The following is a 19,295-nucleotide window of genomic DNA, read 5'->3' as shown; positions in this document are numbered from 1 at the left end:
AATGATCCCGGGTCTCTGAAGATACGCTACTGTTTGTTTGTTGTTGGCTAGACAGAATATCGTGTGTTTAACCGTTTTATTCGCAGGATTAGTCAGTCAGTTAGTGGGCCCCACGGTCCCATAGTAACCGCGGTGGTGGCAGTTTACTCTGAACCAGTAGGTGACGTTGTAATTACCCGTGTCTCACAGGCTCCCTTCTGAGTTGTCTGCGGCTAATTCTTAACGGTTCCTGCGCATTGACTGCGACCAGAGTTCGCACGATCTGTGCGCTGGCACCGTTTAGAAGGCTAAGTGCGGTCAGCCACAAGGGCTCCTGTGACAGTGGTAGGCAGCGGTTGGGACCTGTGTTGTGCTGAAAGTATCTGCGATAGCGCTAGCGCTATCGAGAAACGAACTAATTCGTTGGTGTAGCTGGAAGGCAATATATTTTTTATATATACAGAGAGACTGTGTAGCCAGTACCCCTCCCCAAAAGTTTTATTTTATTTGGCATGGAAATGTCCGGGAACTACAAGCTCATGGCCGTATCCGACCTGGAAAATCTTTGTCAGCTGCGGGGCATTGACACCCTCCGCAGGAACAAACAGGACATGGTAAATGACTTGTTTCAATGGGATACCCAGCAACCGCGGGAGCTGGATGTGTCTGCTGAGGTAGACGCTGCCCCATCTGACTCAAGGCAAGGGGAACCAGAGGCTGAAGATCCTAGGCGTACAGAGGTTGAGCATCCTGCGGGCCCTGTTGCAACAGTTACGCCAGAGACTGTCAGTATGGACCCCAATCCCAGAGTTTCTGAAAGTACTCGCCTGGAACCGGCCAGTACTGGACTGTCCGTTTGTACTGATCCGCTAATGCAGCAGGCATTACAAAAGCTGATGGACACTGACCTGGACAAGTACCTGCAGTACATGCGTGAGGAGCGCCAATCTGCAGAAGCGCGGACAGAGCGCCAAATGCGGGAGGAACGGGAGCGGCAAGCTGCTGCTGCTGCTGCTGCTGCTGCTGAAAGCCACGCGGAGAGGGATGCCGCAGAGGCGCGGGAGAGACGACAGCATGAGCTCAACATGGCAAAGGTTCAACAGGCCAGCCGGAGTTCACCGCCCAGCCTCCCTGCCGAAGGAGCTGCAGCACCCGTAAGTGCAAAATTTAAGTTTGCTAATATTGAAAAAGACACAGACATTGACTTGTTTTTGCGGTCTTTTGAAAAAGCATGCCGTCAGTATCGTCTGTCCCAAGACCAGTGGGCCAGACATCTGACACCTTTGCTGCGCTACAAAGCGCTTGATGCCTTCGCAGAATTGCCTGCGGAGAAGGATAATGATTATGCTGCTATAAAAGACGCTATCATTACTAAGTACCAGCTGACGCCAGAAGCCTATCGGAAAAAGTTTAGGGCCTGGCAGAAAAAGTCTTCTGATTCGTACCGAGATGTGGCCAGCAGCTTGCTCACCACACTCCGCCAGTGGACGCTAGGCCTCACCAAAGGGTCTTATGGCATCCTGGAGGACTTGATAGTCCTCGAACAATTTCTGAACATTTGCCCTGCTGATGTACGACAGTTTGTGTTAGAACGCAGGCCGGCTTCAGCCACTGTCGCTGCAGACCTTGCTGAGACTTTTGCAACTACCCGGGTGGCTGATACCCGCAGAACTGTCCCATCCAGCTGGAGAGGAGGTCAGCCCAATACCTCGGCAGACCCTCCTGCCCCTGTGAGCCGTCCGTCCACAGAGGCCACCCAGCGCAGCTGCTGCACCCAGGCCTGCAGCGCCTGGAGAGGTCACCTGTCACTACTGCCGCCAGCCCGGACACATGAAATTCGACTGTCCGGAGCGGAGACAGACACCACCAGCACCTGGATCATCTGCATCACCTGCACCTCACCCACAGCAGAGGCAACCCGCCAGCGAACCACAGCCTGGATCATCAGATTTTGTCCTGTTTGCACGCGGACAGGAAATCCGCGACCGAACCGACCAGCAGCAACTTGTTAGCGTGAACGGCAAAGTTGTCACCGGATTTCGAGACACCGGAGCTGACATCACGTTAGTTCACTCACATCTTGTGCCAAAGGAGAGCATCAGCTCCAGCCGATCCCTTGCCCTTACTGGAGTAGAGGGCACCCTTTTCCACATAGCCCACGCAAGAGTGAAGCTGGATTGGGGAGTGGGAGGGGTCCACGAAAGGGTTGTTGGGGTTATGAAGGATCTCCCAGTCCCTGTGTTGCTGGGGACTGATTTGGGCAAGCTTGTGTCCTACTATGAACCTGCCACGACCGCCTTGTCGCTCACGGAAGGAGATGGACTCTCCACCCACCACCAGGTACTTTATACCCTTGGGGGAGCACCAGGGGGAGGTGGGTTGAATGTGCCCAGTTCAAGGGTACCAGGTTCAATAGTGCCTGCTTCAAAGGCACCTGAGTTTGATGTACAGGCTGTCTGTTGTGATGATGCTGTAACTGTACCTGAGTTTCTTGTACAACCTGTCTGTAATGAAAAAATGTCTATACCTGTCAATGTCATTACTGCATGCAATGATGATTTGAGTAATGCCCGTCTGTGCCATTCTGACAGTGTACCTGTGCTAGCAGTACCGCGCAGCTGCACTGCTCAGAACCCGAGCTCAGAACAGGTGGAGGGGGTTCCGGCCTCCTCCCCCTCCTCTGACCGCAGGGATGAGACCTTTCAGCCGCTGGCCTCGTGTGACATGAGCCAGTTGGCTGAAACTGACAGCGCCATATTCTCAGCCGCACTACAAAGTGACCCAAGCCTGGAGGTGCTCAGGCAGCAAGCCGCTGAGCCCCTCGCAGACGGGGCCGCTTTCAAGGTGTACTGGGAAGGTGGGAGACTGTACAGTGAGTCTGTACAGCCCCCTACAGGTAGATCCCACGCGGATACCAAGTGGCTTGTGGTCCCGAGTGCGTTCAGGGGACATGTGCTGAAATCCGCACATGGTAATCCTCTGACAGGGCACTCGGGTGTCCGCAAGACACTCGCCGGTATTCGGAAACAGTTTTATTGGCCCCGGATGAACAGGGATGTAGCCAACTACTGCAGGGCATGTGCCGTCTGTCAGGAGCTGGGAAGGTCCAGGGATTCCCGCGGGGTTCCCTTAGGTCCACAGCCACTCAGCAGGGGAACCCTGCGTGGGCTCGCTGTTGACCTAACCAACCCACTGCCCGTTGTCAGCAGTCTCGGCAGACACCACGTCCGACTGCAGTGGCGCAAACGCCCTGTCCAGAACGGTCCATGTTGGGTCAACCCTGCGGGTAGCAGACCGCGACCGGTCCAGGGGAACCGAGCCACAGGCTCCAATAGGTTTTCCCGCCGTACCGGCAACTCGAGGCCCGTCAGCCAGGTTAGCGGCGCCGCCACACATCTTGCGGATGAGTGGCTAAGCCACGGACAAGGGGGAGGGCTGTCACGGACGATTGCAGGGACGCAGGCGCGTCCTGGAACCGCCCGTGAAGAAAAGAACGATCGCACTCGATTCCTGCATCGATTGCGCTTCAAATCGATACAATCCGGGTTGAGTGTGTAGGGGCAGCTGCAGTCTTTTCTCAGCAGAGAGAGAGCCCCAGCCTAAATGCTGGTTGGCCCTTTTGATATGCTAATGAGCCTGGGCCCAGAGAGTCCCTGGCTTCAAGCTGTGCTGATGGCCCATCCATCAGGTATAAGGTGACAAACACCATGACAGAACCAATTTAGAGTGAGGAAACTCAGACACTCCGACTCCTTTTCCCAGCAGGGAGCCGACATGTGGCTTGCTGCTGCCAACTTCAAAGAACCTTTGCCTGGGAATGACCTGGTATAAATCCCAGGGGTCTCTCATATTCCATAAACTGCTATATGTATCATATTTTCTGTGTTGCCAGGCTGGCAGACCCTCCAAACTAACAGAGCAGGTAGGGCCCTGCCTGGCGTTGGTTCTGAGAACATTTCAGAACCTTCTGAGGTAAAGACTGCCCGTTAGGCAGTTCAACAGTGCCCTAATGGTACCACAGGGGTCCCACCCCTCATGTTTGGTATCAGACTGCTGGGTACATCGAGGCAGACCTGAAAATATTAGTAAATCTGCCCTGACCTGTACGGTTCTGTGAGATAGAGCCCATATATGGTTAAGGCATGATTTCTGGTCTCCAGGACAAGGGCAGGACTCATCTCATGTTCTAAGGGGGTGTGTGGGCCCGCCCTCACTTCCTCCTACTGAATCAGGGGCATAAGAATGGCAGAGGAGCCAAACTCAGTGTCCTCCACACTGAACCATCTTGCACTCATCAGATGCCAGCTTGAGGATATGCTGGTATCCACCTGGTCTGAACTCTGAACTCTGGACTTTGAAACCAAGGACTTTATGATTCTTCCCACAATAAGGACATCTTTCCAGGAACTAAGTATTTTTCTCCCTTCTTTTATTTTTCATACTGGCTATTACTGTTTTAATAATTGTTGATTTTTCATAATTGTCTGTATATATTAATTATTTATATTGCGTGAATAAACGACTTTCCCCAAGTCATTCACTGTTTCGCTACCCTGCTTATCAGCACACACAGAAATGATCCCGGGTCTCTGAAGATACGCTACTGTTTGTTTGTTGTTGGCTAGACAGAATATCGTGTGTTTAACCGTTTTATTCGCAGGATTAGTCAGTCAGTTAGTGGGCCCCACGGTCCCATAGTAACCGCGGTGGTGGCAGTTTACTCTGAACCAGTAGGTGACGTTGTAATTACCCGTGTCTCACAGGCTCCCTTCTGAGTTGTCTGCGGCTAATTCTTAACGGTTCCTGCGCATTGACTGCGACCAGAGTTCGCACGATCTGTGCGCTGGCACCGTTTAGAAGGCTAAGTGCGGTCAGCCACAAGGGCTCCTGTGACAGTAAGATATTACTCTTCTCATCTATATAACCATCCATAGTAGCATATCATCAAGGGTGCCTCCATTAGTGTTTGTATAAAATAAAACCTTGGTAGAAAATCAGGCTTTAACCAGTTAATATAGATCATTTAAATTGCAAGTAAATGGACCTAGAAAGACTCCAGACTTGGATTATCAGACATGGTCCATCAGATATATGGATTTGACACACTAATGGTCATATGTATGTGCAGTGCCAGCCTGTACTATTTGCCAGAGCAGCTTTGTTCAGCTTTTTTTCTGCTAGCTTATTCCTAAGCACTGGGTAGTGTGTCTCCAGGGCAAATACAATGGTTCATTACATAGAACGGAGAAGTGGTCAGCAGCTGCACACCATTAACTCAGCTTGAACATGATCTTCTAGCGGCATTTTCTATCATGTGCATAATTATATCCATGATGTTCCTTTGAGTGACTGTATATCAGAATTAATTTTCAGTTTAAACACTCTTATGTTGAATCTACTGGATAATTATTTATTTGGATGTAACTGCCTAAATTTTGCTGGTGACTCAGAGAGTATAAAATGTTCTCCCAGTAGATAAATATACACTAACTCGGGCTGGCTGAGATCGTGTTCTCTCATTTTTACAAACATAGTTCAGGATTGTAGGTTTTTTTATGCACATTATATGGAATATATCTTAATGTGCTATGCAAAGTGTTTTGTGCATTGCACATAAGCTATTTTTGCATTATTGATTTTTCATTGCATGGAATTCTGGGTTTGCTTAACTGTCTTCTTGTGCTATGACAGGTGCTATTCTGTTGCATGGAAAAGCAGCCTGTGAGCAGTCCAAACTCCACCCCATCCATTAACCACATGAGGATGTCAGGGAGGAGCTGCCCATGAAGCAGGTGAAATAGGACACCAGTTAAGTGAGGCACTTCAATATACTGCCATGCTAATTGCAGTATATGGCACCAAGCTGGTGAGGTGGGCACCTGAGTCATTAGCCAATCAGCTACCACTAGTGATTGGCTAGTAGTTTGGATACAAGATTCAGTTAGTATTAGCAAGCATCCACACAGACAAAACTACTGGAAAGAACATACCTAATAGCAACCGCAGCCTATAGTTATGTTCCCAGAACTAGAGTAGCAGGAATACTACCAGTCACCAACGTGGTGATGGCAGAATTTAAGCTATAAGGATAATGGACTTCACTGACCCACTGCGGATGCAATGAACATCCATCAGGCATGAAAACTAGGCAATAAACAATAATACAGAAAAATAATAAACGGCTCAACTAATGGATAAATATATATTAGCAAGTCTGCATATATATTTATCAAGAACTAGCTAAAGCTCAAGTAATAAAGTCTCATTGAACTACAATAACAGAACTATACAGAGTAGCACAGTGCCCAGCAGACCAGCATAGTGATTGCTCTAATGGGCGAGGTCTAAAAGGGGAGACAGCCTTTTATGCCGGCATCGACCAATGAATGCAAGCATGCAAATCTCCACACAGCTGAATGGTAATCATTCAATCCTGAGCTGGCTTGATTACCATTTGCTAGTTGGTTGTGAATGCAAAGGACTCCCATAGAAAATACATGCAGTATTATGTAACAACATGCCTGCAGGAAATCCAGGGCTATCTGGTCACAGCTCAGCTGTAGTAAGAAATTGGTGGAATGATGACAGCATCCTGAGCTGCCCAGAACTGCAGAGCAATTGCAAATTACAATGTGACTCATTGCGAATGCACAAGCCAGAAGTGTCCGTTTGCAGCTCCACCGCAACGGACAGAACACGCCACAGGAGGAATCCTTACACATACATTATGAATACAGAAAAATGTCCACATTTTAATAACACTGGAGGTGGTGTGTTCACTGGCTAACTGTTGATAAGTTGATGGTTTGATTTGACTTGGCCTATTAGATCTGGCTTACATATGGGTCAACATTAATTTATTTGCTGTCTGTCCTGTCTTGCTGTTCTGGCTGTTTGGCTCAGGCTCGTATTATACTGGTAGTGTAACCTGCTTCAGTGCTTAACATCAGAAAATACATTATGATACTCTCTATGATTCTGAGGTGAAGTGAGGTGAAGCCATGAAAGAAACAGGCTCTTATAAAATGGCTACCTAACCTCAGACAGAAGACATTTTTCTTTCTACTAATTTGAATATTATCTGCAACCATAATTCCATGTATTTACTGGATAAGTACTTAACATAGAAAGCAGAGTTATGTGTAATGGTCAAATGTTACGTAATTCGTACTGTGACATAATTATCTTACACAGAGGCGGCCTTTGAGTATGCAGGGCCTGGGGCGAAAGTAATATGCCTAGAGACATATCTCTCTCACACACACACACACACACACACACACACACACACACACACACACACACACACACACACACACACTTTGAAAACACACACACACACACACACACACACACACTTTGAAAACACACACACACACACTTTGGAAACACACACACACACTTTGGAAACACACACACACTTTGGAAACACACACACAAACACTTTGGAAACGTACACTCTGTATAGGTTAGATAGGTAGGTGCCCCGCAGTATAGTTTAGATAGGTAGGTGCCTGCAGTACAGGTTAGATAGGTAGGTGCCCCGCAGTATAGATTAGTAAGGTAGGTGCCCGGCAGTATAGATGATAGGTGCCTGCAGTACAGATTAGATAGGTAGGTGCTCTGCAGTATAGATTGGATAGGTGACTTCAGTATAGATTATAGGTGACTGCAGTATAGATTATAGGTGCCTGCAGTACAGATTAGATAGGTAGGTGCCACACAGTATAGATTAGATAGGTGCCTGCAGTATAGATTAGATAGGTAGGTGCCCCGCAGTATAGATTAGGTAGGTGCCCGCAATATAGATTAGATAGGTGCCTGCAGTATATATTAGATAAGTAGGTGCCCCTGCAGTATAGATTAGGTAGGTGCCCGCAGTATAGATTAGATAGGTGCCAGCAGTATAGATTAGATAGGTGCCCGCAGTATAGATTAGATAGGTAGGTGCCCGCAATATAGATTAGATAGGTGCCCTGCAGTATAGATTAGATAGGTAGGTGCCCCGCAGTATAAATTAGATAGGTGCCCGCAGTATAGATTAGATAGGTTGAGAAACCAAAAAGGAAGAAACCACTAACCAGTATATGCTGCTCAAAAAACTGCACTTTATTGACACGATAATTTGGTATAAAAAATATACACACTTAAATGCAGAAATATGTCAGAAGTATCTGCCATAAAAGTATCATTGCTGTGCAATGTAAAGTGCTGCTGCTGTATAAGACAGCGTGGAAGGACCCCCAGAGAATAGCATATATTATTCAGATATCCCACTACATAGGTCCATCAAAATAGACCAAGGCATTAATCTTTGGCGATGCCAGTACTGCAGACATGTGAGGAGACCTGAGAAGGTACTATATAAGGTCACAACCACTCACTGTAACGCAAAACTGGCATAGCCAAATTCGCTCTTAAATTGATTAAACCAAATAGCTGCCTGACAGCTGTGCCTTGGTGATGCCTGTATCCATATCCGTGAGGAGACCTATTAAAGGTATACAAAAAGGTCATAACCACTCACAGAGGGCACAAAACAGGCATGACCAATGTGATCAAATAATTAAACCACCGGTCAATATGATGATATAGTTTTAGGTATAATAGCCTGTGTCATAATAATCCATAGTGGGACACCTTAGAAGCACCAATCCTTAAATTATTGAGGGACCAGTAAGATTGGGATATCCACTGGTATATATAAACGACTCTCACAGGATAATAAGGGCTACCAATATGGTCAAATAAAATATCTATTCACTGAATATATAGGAGCCAACAGTTAAATATCAAAGATGGAAGCCACAATCCGCTGTAAAGTATCAAGCCTAATAGGACAAAAATAGTCACTGAAAAAACAGCCTAAATATCGCCAACCAGGGAAATATTTTCTTGTCTTGCCGGAAATCTGCAATGTATGTTAGGTATCAACTCCATACAAACAGGCATTGTATATGGCAATGGATAAATTATTCCTTCCTAGGAGAAATGCACAAGCCAGCAGTTACTGTGATGCGCAGATTTATAGTGCTCAAAGTCTCATATAGAGGTATAGATGTAGTTTGCCGTCACATGTATTGCATTCAGATGATATAACAATGTTCATTGGAGCTGTATTGAAGCAAAGTCCTCCCGGGCACACATGCTGCACTAAGATCACAAGGCAGCCCATACATCCAACACAGTGACTAGATAGCATACATTTCGGCCTCTGAACCATGCACTGTTCCAGGAGAATGATGGAACACTTATCCGTGGGCTGTAGAACAAAACAGCTGTAGATGCCGCTAAAGACGGCTTGTTGCTTGATCTCTGTGCAATTGTGTCTTTTTTCCATACACAGACTGTGGTGCAATTTAGCAGCAGGTATCACAGTAAGCGGCTGGCACTAGGCCTCAGCATGCTGCGTAGTACACAGAGTAGCTTTAAGCTGATGCAAATACACTGGCACTCATATTATCTGGCGTCCGGACTTTGTGCGGAATACATAGGTTGCCGCAATATAGCGGTTTGAAGCGGTTAGTAACGGCTGGTAACGGGTTGGCTGGCTGGCTTTTGCAGGTTTCCACATGTAATAATGGCGGCGGTTTAATTATTTGATCACATTGGTCATGCCTGTTTATGCCCTCTGTGAGTGGTTATGACCTTTTTGTATACCTTTAATAGGTCTCCTCACGGATATGGATACAGGCATCACCAAGGCACAGCTGTCAGGCAGCTATTTGGTTTAATCAATTTAAGAGCGAATTTGGTTCTGCCAGTTTTGCGTTACAGTGAGTGGTTATGACCTTATATAGTACCTTCTCAGGTCTCCTCACATGTCTGCAGTACTAGCATCGCCAAAGATTAATGCCTTGGTCTATTTTGATGGACCTATGTAGTGGGATATCTGAATAATATATGCTATTCTCTGGGGGTCCTTCCACGCTGTCTTATACAGCAGCAGCACTTTACATTGCACAGCAATGATACTTTTATGGCAGATACTTCTGACATATTTCTGCATTTAAGTGTGTATATTTTTTATACCAAATTATCGTGTCAATAAAGTGCAGTTTTTTGAGCAGCATATACTGGTTAGTGGTTTCTTCCTTTTTGGTTTCTCGGTTTTTCTTCACCAGTGCTGGTACCTGCACAACATACACGCTGCATTTGAATTTCACAATTATTATTATTTATAGATTAGATAGGTGCCTGCAGAATAGATTAGATAGGTAGGTGCCCTGCAGTATAGATTAGATAGGTGCCTGCAGTACGGATTAGATAGGTGCCCGCAGTATAGATTAGATAGGTGCCCCCAGTATAGATTAGATAGGTGCCTGCAGTATAGATTAGATAGGTAGGTGCCCCGCAGTATAGATTAGATAGATAGATGGATGCCCTGCAGTATAGATTAGATGCCCTGCAGTACAGGTTAGGTAGGTAGGTTCCTTGAGTAAGATTGGCAAGTGGCTGCAGGGGTGGGGAGAGCGGGCATTGAAGTTAAAACTCACATTTCTTCTGCCGATCATCACAGCCTCCATCTCCTTCCTGTCCCGGGATCTGTGTATTGGTAACAGCGCCCCCCTGTGGTGACATGCGGTCACGTCATCACAGGGGGCGCTGTTACCAATAAGTCAGATGCTGGGAGAGGAGGAGATGGAAGCTGCGATGATCAGCGGAAGAAATGTGAGTTTTAACAACGATGCCTGCTCTCCCCACCGCCGCAGAGGGTGCAGGGCCTCTTCAGGCGCGGGGCCTGGGGCGATTGCCCCACTAGCCACCCCCAAAGGCCGACTGATCTCACAGTATTCAGTTTGGGAACCACTGGACCACTGTGCAGCTAATTCAAATATGGGGGAGCAGGAGCTATTTATTAAAGTCAGTATACGTGGCTGCATGCACTTTGATATGATTGAGCAAGTGTGTCATAGTTATTAACAGGTCCATTTTAAAAGAGATCTATCAGAAGTGTAATGAAAGGGCAAACTTTTGCAGGGCAAACCAGATTCGGGGAAGTGAAAACAAACCTTTATAGCTTCACTGCTAAAGTAAAAGAAAACATAGCTTCCCTCTAAGGATTAATATTTAAAGTAGACCTGTACTTATGCACGGGATACAAGGAAAACACAGATTAATGCACTCTGTGTTTAGAATGAAGAGCCTGTCTAATTCCCCCTCAGCTGCAAGTAATCACAATAGTAGTTTGATGTATCAGCATAGGAATCTCTGCAGCTCTCAACAGCCTCAGCTAATTTGTAAACACAGGATGTTAACCCTTTGCCTGCTTCCATGAAAGCTGGAAGTACACACACTGCAGATTTATTGCAGGAGTTCTGTGGGCTGTAACAAAGAAATTATTTTCATTAAAGGTTATTAAGCAGTTCTGAGTTCAGGTCCGCTTTAACAGTCTATGTTTTACTGTTACTTTTTTTAAGTACCTTCAGTTTCTTGTGTAGCCTCTTGGATCGCTGCTACTTCCCCTTGTTGGTCAGATTTATTATTCCTTAGAGGAGGGGCTACCTGGGAAGAATCTTCACGATGTGCTTCATTTACCTGAAGGCAAAAAGTGTATAAAGTGGATATAGATTGAATTCTACTGAGGTGTGATTTTTTTTTAAATGACACGTAATTATGTCTTTACAAAACTTCTTAGCTTATAGCATTTGTTCACAAGAATGATCATTGTGCATTTTTTATTGAATGCAATGCAGATTATGATGCTGGATTTATTAATAAAATGCTCTTAGAACCATTTGTGTTTTAGTTCCTTAAATATGTATTTTTTTTCAATGTGTTAATGTATGTCATTAATGTCATTAATGAGTAAAAATCATAAATGTATACCTTTAATTTATTCCCATGGATGCGGATGCATTATTGGTCACCCCCTCCTGAAGAGCAAGACCAGAAAGTAGCTTAACCCTCCTTCCCACAATCCAATCAACTACCTACAACTCCTCTTTAGGGGATGCAGAGGAGGAGGAAAGATCCGTGTAATGCAAAGCTGGGATACGGGTGCTTTGTGGGGTAAAGAAGTGGATTTACAACTACTCACCCCTTGGTAGGTCCCCCACATTCAAATTTAAGTGGGATATTACCGTCAGATGAAGCCAGCAGGCTGCATCCAAAGCAGCGTGATACACAGAGATGAATATGGAAATGTGTACATGCATGTATTGTATTTATTTATTTATATACATACATGCATTAATCCCTATTTTAGTGTACAGTGTAGAGAGTAAGGATGAGTGAGACCATTCTCGTTAAAAGTGGGATCATCCTACAGCATGTTCAAAGCAAGAGCTGTGCATACAAGGGATAACTCACCTAAGCCACTACCTCCCTTCCTATGTGTTCTATGCTGCATTCCATCTCCTTACACTTCTGCCTTCCAAGCTGGAACTTTCACTTCAAAGGCAGAAGTGTAAGAAGATGGAACAGCACATTGGAAGGGAGGTGGTGGCTTAGGTGAGTTAGCCCTCACACACACAGTTCTCACACACACTGCAGGATGATCTCGCTCGTTGCTAGAATGTTCTTGCTCATCCCTAGTATAGAGCCACAGGAGATTGGATTTCTCTGCACTCAACAGGCTGGGCAATCCTGTCTGGGTATTGTGTTTCCTGCAAAATACTAAACTGAAGGATCACGGTTTGCAATCCCCAGCCTTAGGTAATTAAGTTGGATATGTAGAGGCTCGGCCAGTCTCTGCCATAGAACACTGCAAAAAAAATTCCAGCAATATAAAAATATGATATATATATATATATATATATATATATATATATATATATATATATATATATATACACACACATTTGTATTATGCAAGAAAAAAATTATTGGTGGATTATGGCATACTGCATTTAATAACAGAATAACAGAATATACCAGTATAAAGGAGAAGGTTTTCTTTATTAATAGACACATATTATGATCATTTAAGATTATGAACAAAAACATGTTTCACTTTAAACTCTAGGGAGAAAATTCCCCGCATGAGGCAAAGTCAGCTTGTCTTGAAACACTTTAAATAAAATGGTAATCATTATTCTTGCTGTGTGGAAGTGCAGGCATGTGTACTGTAGGTGCAATCAATAATCCTCCAGCACAGAAGATGCAGCACAGGGAATACATATTCTTATGGTATGTCTGAACACAGACTAGTTTTTCCATGGATGACAACAGAATTCTCTAGGGTATCAGTACACAATGTACCTATATCCTGCGCTCTTCTGCCATTATGTGTGTCAGTAAAAATGCATTTCTCTGTCTTAGCTGGACCGTATGTACTGTGTGGGATACAGCAGAAATGTAAATATGAACTTCACAAACATCTTGCTCCTTAGCTGCAGGTGATCAACTAACCACAGTCAAGGAGCCATCTATCCCTCATTAACCTCTGTGCAGTGATTGCAGTGAGGTTTTCTTGAATGTCTCTACCTATACATAACATAGCATACACATCTGCTCTACTGCCATTGACTCTATGGGCATTGGGCAGTACAATACAAATGTGCTATTGCCACTGTAGAAGCAACAGGATAGTCTATATATCAAGCCGTATTGTACATCCCGTACACCTCTTGCCTCCATATGTATTTCCCAAAGTTGCCATAATTAAAACAGGAAAGTCATTATATAGAGGTAACTAGCTTCTCCTACTGGGTTCTCCTGCAAGGCGAAACATGTAGAGGAAAAAAGGAAGTAGAAGTGTTACTATAAGAGAAACACACATGATCATGTGTCACTTCCACTTCCTATTTTGTCTAACTTTATTTCTCCTATTGGAGGATTTTATAACTTCTGCATTACAGAGGATTTAATACATATCTCAGAAGAAGAAGTGCAATAAATGAGCTATATTTCAGGCCTTAAAGAGAATCTGTATTGTTAAAATCGCACAAAAGTAAACATACCAGTGCGTTAGGGGACATCTCCTATTACCCTCTGCCACAATTTTGCCGCTCCTCGCCGCATTAAAAGTGGTTAAAAACAGTTTTTAAAAGTTTGTTTATAAACAAACAAAATGGCCACCAAAACAGGAAGTAGGTTGATGTACAGTATGTCCACACATAGAAAATACATTCATACACAAGCAGGCTGTATACACCCCTACTTTTGAATCTCAAGAGATAGTTTCTTTCCCCCTGCAGCTATCTTTCACTGAAGTGTCAGGCTGTTTCTTCCTGCAGAGTGCAGACAGCTCTGCCTGTATGTAATTCCTCAGTATGTGAAAGCCCAGCCAGCTCAGAGGAGGATTTATCCAGCTTGTAAAAGATAAGAGAGAAGAGAGAAGCTGCCCTAATCTAATTAATACACAGGCAGTGTGCAGAGAGGGGCCTGGAAGGGGGAGATGCATCACAGAACCACAACACTGAAGAACTTGGCATCCTTCCAGACACAGGCTGACAAGTCTGACAAGGGAAAGATACATTGATTTATTACAGAGATGGTGATAGTACGTGCTGCAGTAAGCCAGAACACATTAGAATAGCTTTTGGAACTTGTAGGATGATAAAAAACAGGATGTAATTTTTGTTACGGAGTCTCTTTAACCCACAAAGTGAGTAATGGGCATGTCTCTTTATATGCCTTTTTTGCTGAATTCACTAATATAAAATATAACACTAACAGCTAAATTGTATTGTGTTACTTAAAGCAGGATGTTTTGAATTAGGATGATTCCATCTATTGGCTAAAAATGTAGAGTAACCTTTCAGCCCTATAACCAGGTCTTTTGTAAACTCTATTTCCTTATATACTGACTAAAATGTTAGCAAGCATGGCTTATACACATTCAAACATTAGAAGGAGGTACATAGTTTTATACAGTAACCTGAAAGTCATTTAGGCTGTATTTAATGGAAAAAAAAAGGTTACTGTACTTATGGGTGACTCCAAATCACAGAAAGAGTGATGTGCAAAACTAAATTTTAACAGCAGTTCAAAACCTGAGGACCAGGATTGAACAGGGACAGCAATTTTCAATTTGTGTGTGATTTTAAATCAATTCAATAGACACATTCAATTTCAACCTAAAATGAGCCGTGCATAAACTCTGTTACTAACTTATCTCTGGAGTTATAGTCTTGTCAGCCTACATTCTAAAGCTAGGTACTGCTGGACGCTGGATTAAACTAGGCCAAAGGGGCCATAAAGGACTGTCTTGGCTGAGAATGCAGCATGTGCACAAGTGTCCTCGGCATTGCTTAAAGATGTGGTATGCCAGATCTTTAGTAACACAAAGCCAATTGTTTTCCTCCTTGCCCGTCCATCAGAAGCCACTCTATCATACATGGTGCATCATTCCTCCAACCCCTCCATAGGCTAGCAATGGGTACAGCAATTAGCCCTGAACTGTCACCTGAGGACGACAGTACTCATACGTATTTACAACGCTTTTAGGTATGTGAGCATTAAACAGGGGTCTAATCTAATAGTCATAAATAACCCTACAACATTTCAGGGATTACCAAAGAACCAAGGAAAGAACCTTTTTGATGCTCTGTTGTAACTTATGCATTATAATAAAATGCATTTATATTAGCAAAAAATCTATGTACCTCCTTCTATAGATAATAAAATGTATACACAGTAAGCTGTGCTTTGTAATATTTTAGTGAAGCTAGAAAGTGAAGCTAGAGTGAGCTAGAAAAAGGCCTATATATTGTGCCAAATGCATACTCGTTTTAAAGTTTACCAGTAAATGGTACCATCCCGAGTCAAAACTCCCGAATATAAAATATATTACACATTTGGTAACAATAAGAACATTTCCAAGTATATATTTTGTTTTTTGTTTTGTTTTTAAACCTACATATATTTGTTATCTGACATGTGGGCGGATATGTTTTCTTCCTAATCACTCTTTTATAATGATTAAATAAAATTATAAGCATAGACTACATGTCCTGTAAGTCCTGACTGCAAACTGTTCCAATGATGTGGATGTACAGAACGCTAACGGCCATAATCTGACCACAATAATTGGCCTGCATACCTGTGAAAAATCTTCCTGGGCCTTGTCCTTTGTCCCAATGGCTAAGTCAAAGAGGTTCAAGAAGAAATCAAAGGAGAAGTAATATTCCTTAGCCAAGGCTTGCAGAGACTTTAAGACAGTATAAAACAGAGCTCCATGTTGGGCAACAGGATACAATTCATCTCTCACTTGCAACAGGTCATTTAGTTGTAACTTGGCCTTCTCCATCTCATGTACAATCTACAAAATCAAACAGAAAGCAAAGTAGTATCTCTAATTGAAAGACGTGTTCCACTTTTCTTTGACGCTCCTGCTGCTGTACCAATTATAGCTGAGTCTAGATGCCTGAAGTACTTAACGTTTGCAGGTTTTCAAAATAGGTACATTTCCTAACACAAAAAAATGCATATATTTACCAATCGTAAATTTAGACTCTAGTACTGCAAAATATCATCACTATTCAGAGGGAAAAAGTGGAGGGGGGGGAGTCAGTGAGCAAAATAATAGAAAGGGATCAAATGGAGTGAAAGATGGGAGGGTGCACTATACAAGGACCGGCTTAGTTGACAGCTTTATGATGTCACATGACAATATAGTCATTTGAAACCCACAACATTTTTGGTAACCTTCAGGATTTAACTTCTAACAAGCTACACAGACATTCAGGGGCGTCGCTAGCCCTGTTTTAGGGGGGCACGTGCCCCCAATCTTTCCTGGGGTGCCACGGATCTCCCGGCCGCCGCTGCCCCCTCTGTCAGCGGCTCCCTCCAGCCGCCGCCGCCGCGTCTCAGACCTCAGGATCAGGCGGCGAGCCGGCGACCAATCGTGCGGGCGCTAGGACCCAGCGCCCGCACTGATATGCGGAAGTGACATCACTTCCGCATATCGAGCGGGTGCGTCCAGCGCCCGCTCGTACATCTGGTCGGGTCGCCGCTGATCCTGAGGTCTGCTGAGAGGTAGGGGGGGGAGCGGCGGCGGCTAGAGAGGGGGCCTCCCTGTCACTCACTCACTCACTCACTCACTCACTCACTAAAGGGGCTCCCTGGCACTCACTCACTCCCTAAAGGGGCTCCCTGTCACTCACTCACTCCCTAAAGGGGCTCCCTGTCACTCACTCACTCCCTAAAGGGGCTCCCTGGCACGCACTCACTCCCTAAAGGGGCTCCCTGGCACTCACTCACTCCCTAAACGGGTTCCCTGGCACTCACTCACTCCCTAAAGGGCCTCCCTGTCACTCACTCACTCCCTAAAGGGGCTCCCTGTCACTCACTCACTCCCTAAAGGGGCTCCCTGTCACTCACTCACTCCCTAAAGGGGCTCCCTGGCACGCACTCACTCCCTAAAGGGGCTCCCTGGCACTCACTCACTCCCTAAACGGGCTCCCTGGCACTCACTCACTCCCTAAAGGGGCTCCCTGTCACTCACTCACTCCCTAAAGGGGCTCCCTGTCACTCACTCACTCCCTAAAGGGGCTCCCTGTCACTCACTCACTCCCTAAAGGGGCTCCCTGGCACTCACTCACTCCCTAAAGGGGCTCCCCTGGCACTCACTCACTCCCTAAAGGGGCTCCCCTGGCACTCACTCACTCCCTAAAGGGGCTCCCCTGGCACTCACTCACTCCCTAAAGGGGCTCCCCTGGCACGCACCCACTCCCTAAAGGGGCTCCCTGGCACGCACCCACTCCCTAAAGGGGCTTCCTGGCACGCACCCACTCCCTAAAGGGGCTCCCTGGCACGCACTCACTAAAGGGGCTCCCTGGCACGCACTCACTCACTAAAGGGGCTCCCTGGCACGCACTCACTCACTAAAGGGGCTCCCTGGCACGCACTCACTCACTAAAGGGGCTCCCTGGCACTCACTCACTCCCTAAAGGGCCTCCCTGTCACTCACTCACTCCCTAAAGGGCCTCCCTGTCACTCACTCACTCACTCCCTAAAGGGGCTCCCTGTCACTCACTCACTGCCTAAAGGGGCTCCCTGTCACTCACTCACTGCCTAAAGGGGCTCCCTGTCACTCACTCACTGCCTAAAGGGGCTTCCTGTCACTCACTCACTGCCTAAAGGGGCTTCCTGTCACTCACTCACTGCCTAAAGGGGCTCCCTGGCACTCACTCACTGCCTAAAGGGGCTTCCTGGCACTCACTCACTGCCTAAAGGGGCTTCCTGGCACTCACTCACTGCCTAAAGGGGCTCCCTGGCACTCACTCACTACCTAAAGGTGCTCCCTGTCACTCACTATCGGGGTCCCTGTCACTCACTACCTAACTGGAGGCGCCTGTCACTCACTAGCTAACCTGGGGGTCCCTGTCACTCACTACCTAACTTGGGGGGGCTACCATATTAAGGGGGCATTCTGCCTATTTATGTGAAATGCTGTCTATTTATGTGCCTCATGACTGCTGAATGTGTCTTGTTGGGAGCCTTATGATTTGTTGGGGGCCTCATGATTGCTGAATTTGTCTTGTTGGGGGCCTCATGATTTGTTGGGGGCCTCATGATTGCTGAATTTGTCTTGTTGGGGGCCTCATGATTGCTGAATTTGTCTTGTTGGGGGCCTCATGATTTGTTGGAGGCCTCATGATTGCTGAATTTGTCTTGTTGGGGGCCTCCTGATTTGTTGGGGGCCTCATGATTGCTGAATATGTCTTGTTGGGGGTCACATGATTGCTAACTGCGAGACTATGGGAAAAGCTGAATCCTTATCATATGAGACAATAGCATTAAACCTACTTTTTTAGCGTTTTAAAACAGAAAATAAAACTGGGAGGTTCTAAAAAATTGAATACATTTTTCAGGAGTAGGATGGATGAAATTGTTTATCTTCACAGTTTATTTTCAACTTGGATTTTCCATAATGTTCATGTATGAGTTAAAACGTTTGTACAGTATTTAGTTTAAATTGCTGTTGCCACTTTGCGATAGATACCGGTAAGTGACTTTTGGGTTGCAGTTTGGGCACTCGGCCTCCAAAAGGTTCGCCACCACTGTCCTAATCTGATGTCCCACCATTGCTAGGTTCATGTAAATTTGTCTCCACCCGTTACCACACCTATATTCTGGTCCATGGCCCACCCATTTTTTGGTGCGGCGCGATAAGCACGCCACACAACGTGATCGTCATATTTTTGGCACGCTAGCTGCAGTGTGCTGAATTCTGCTGCCTACAGTATGTACAGTATACGCTGTTCTCTAGTGCTTGCACTGTGTGCTGATTTACCTCCAGTGTGTACAGTGTAAGGTGTTACTCTGTGCCTTTATTGATTGTAAACCAGCTGTATTGTATGCTGATCCCTGCTACTTTCAGTATGTACAGTATTAGCTGTAAAGCCTGGTACACACATACAATTTTG

The 19,295-nt window shown here is 45.4% G+C and overlaps 1 protein-coding gene across 1 annotated transcript in view; it reads right to left on the bottom strand.

The window, feature by feature from the left end:
* Nucleotides 1-19,295, bottom strand: part of LOC137544945 (uncharacterized) — a 648,464-nt gene that overhangs the window by 230,147 nt on the left and 399,022 nt on the right. Inside the window, exons 79-80 of the mRNA XM_068266042.1 lie at nt 15,968-16,186; nt 11,403-11,517 (exon numbers count right to left, since the gene is read on the bottom strand). Of these exons, the coding sequence (XP_068122143.1) occupies nt 11,403-11,517; nt 15,968-16,186 (334 nt within the window). The remainder of the gene's footprint in view (nt 1-11,402; nt 11,518-15,967; nt 16,187-19,295) is intronic.

The sequence above is a fragment of the Hyperolius riggenbachi genome, chromosome 2, assembly GCF_040937935.1.
Source record: "Hyperolius riggenbachi isolate aHypRig1 chromosome 2, aHypRig1.pri, whole genome shotgun sequence".
In the NCBI taxonomy this organism is placed as follows: Eukaryota; Metazoa; Chordata; class Amphibia; order Anura; family Hyperoliidae; genus Hyperolius; species Hyperolius riggenbachi.
Note: the sequence above shows the minus strand (reverse complement) of the source record. Positions and strands in the feature narration are given on the sequence as shown.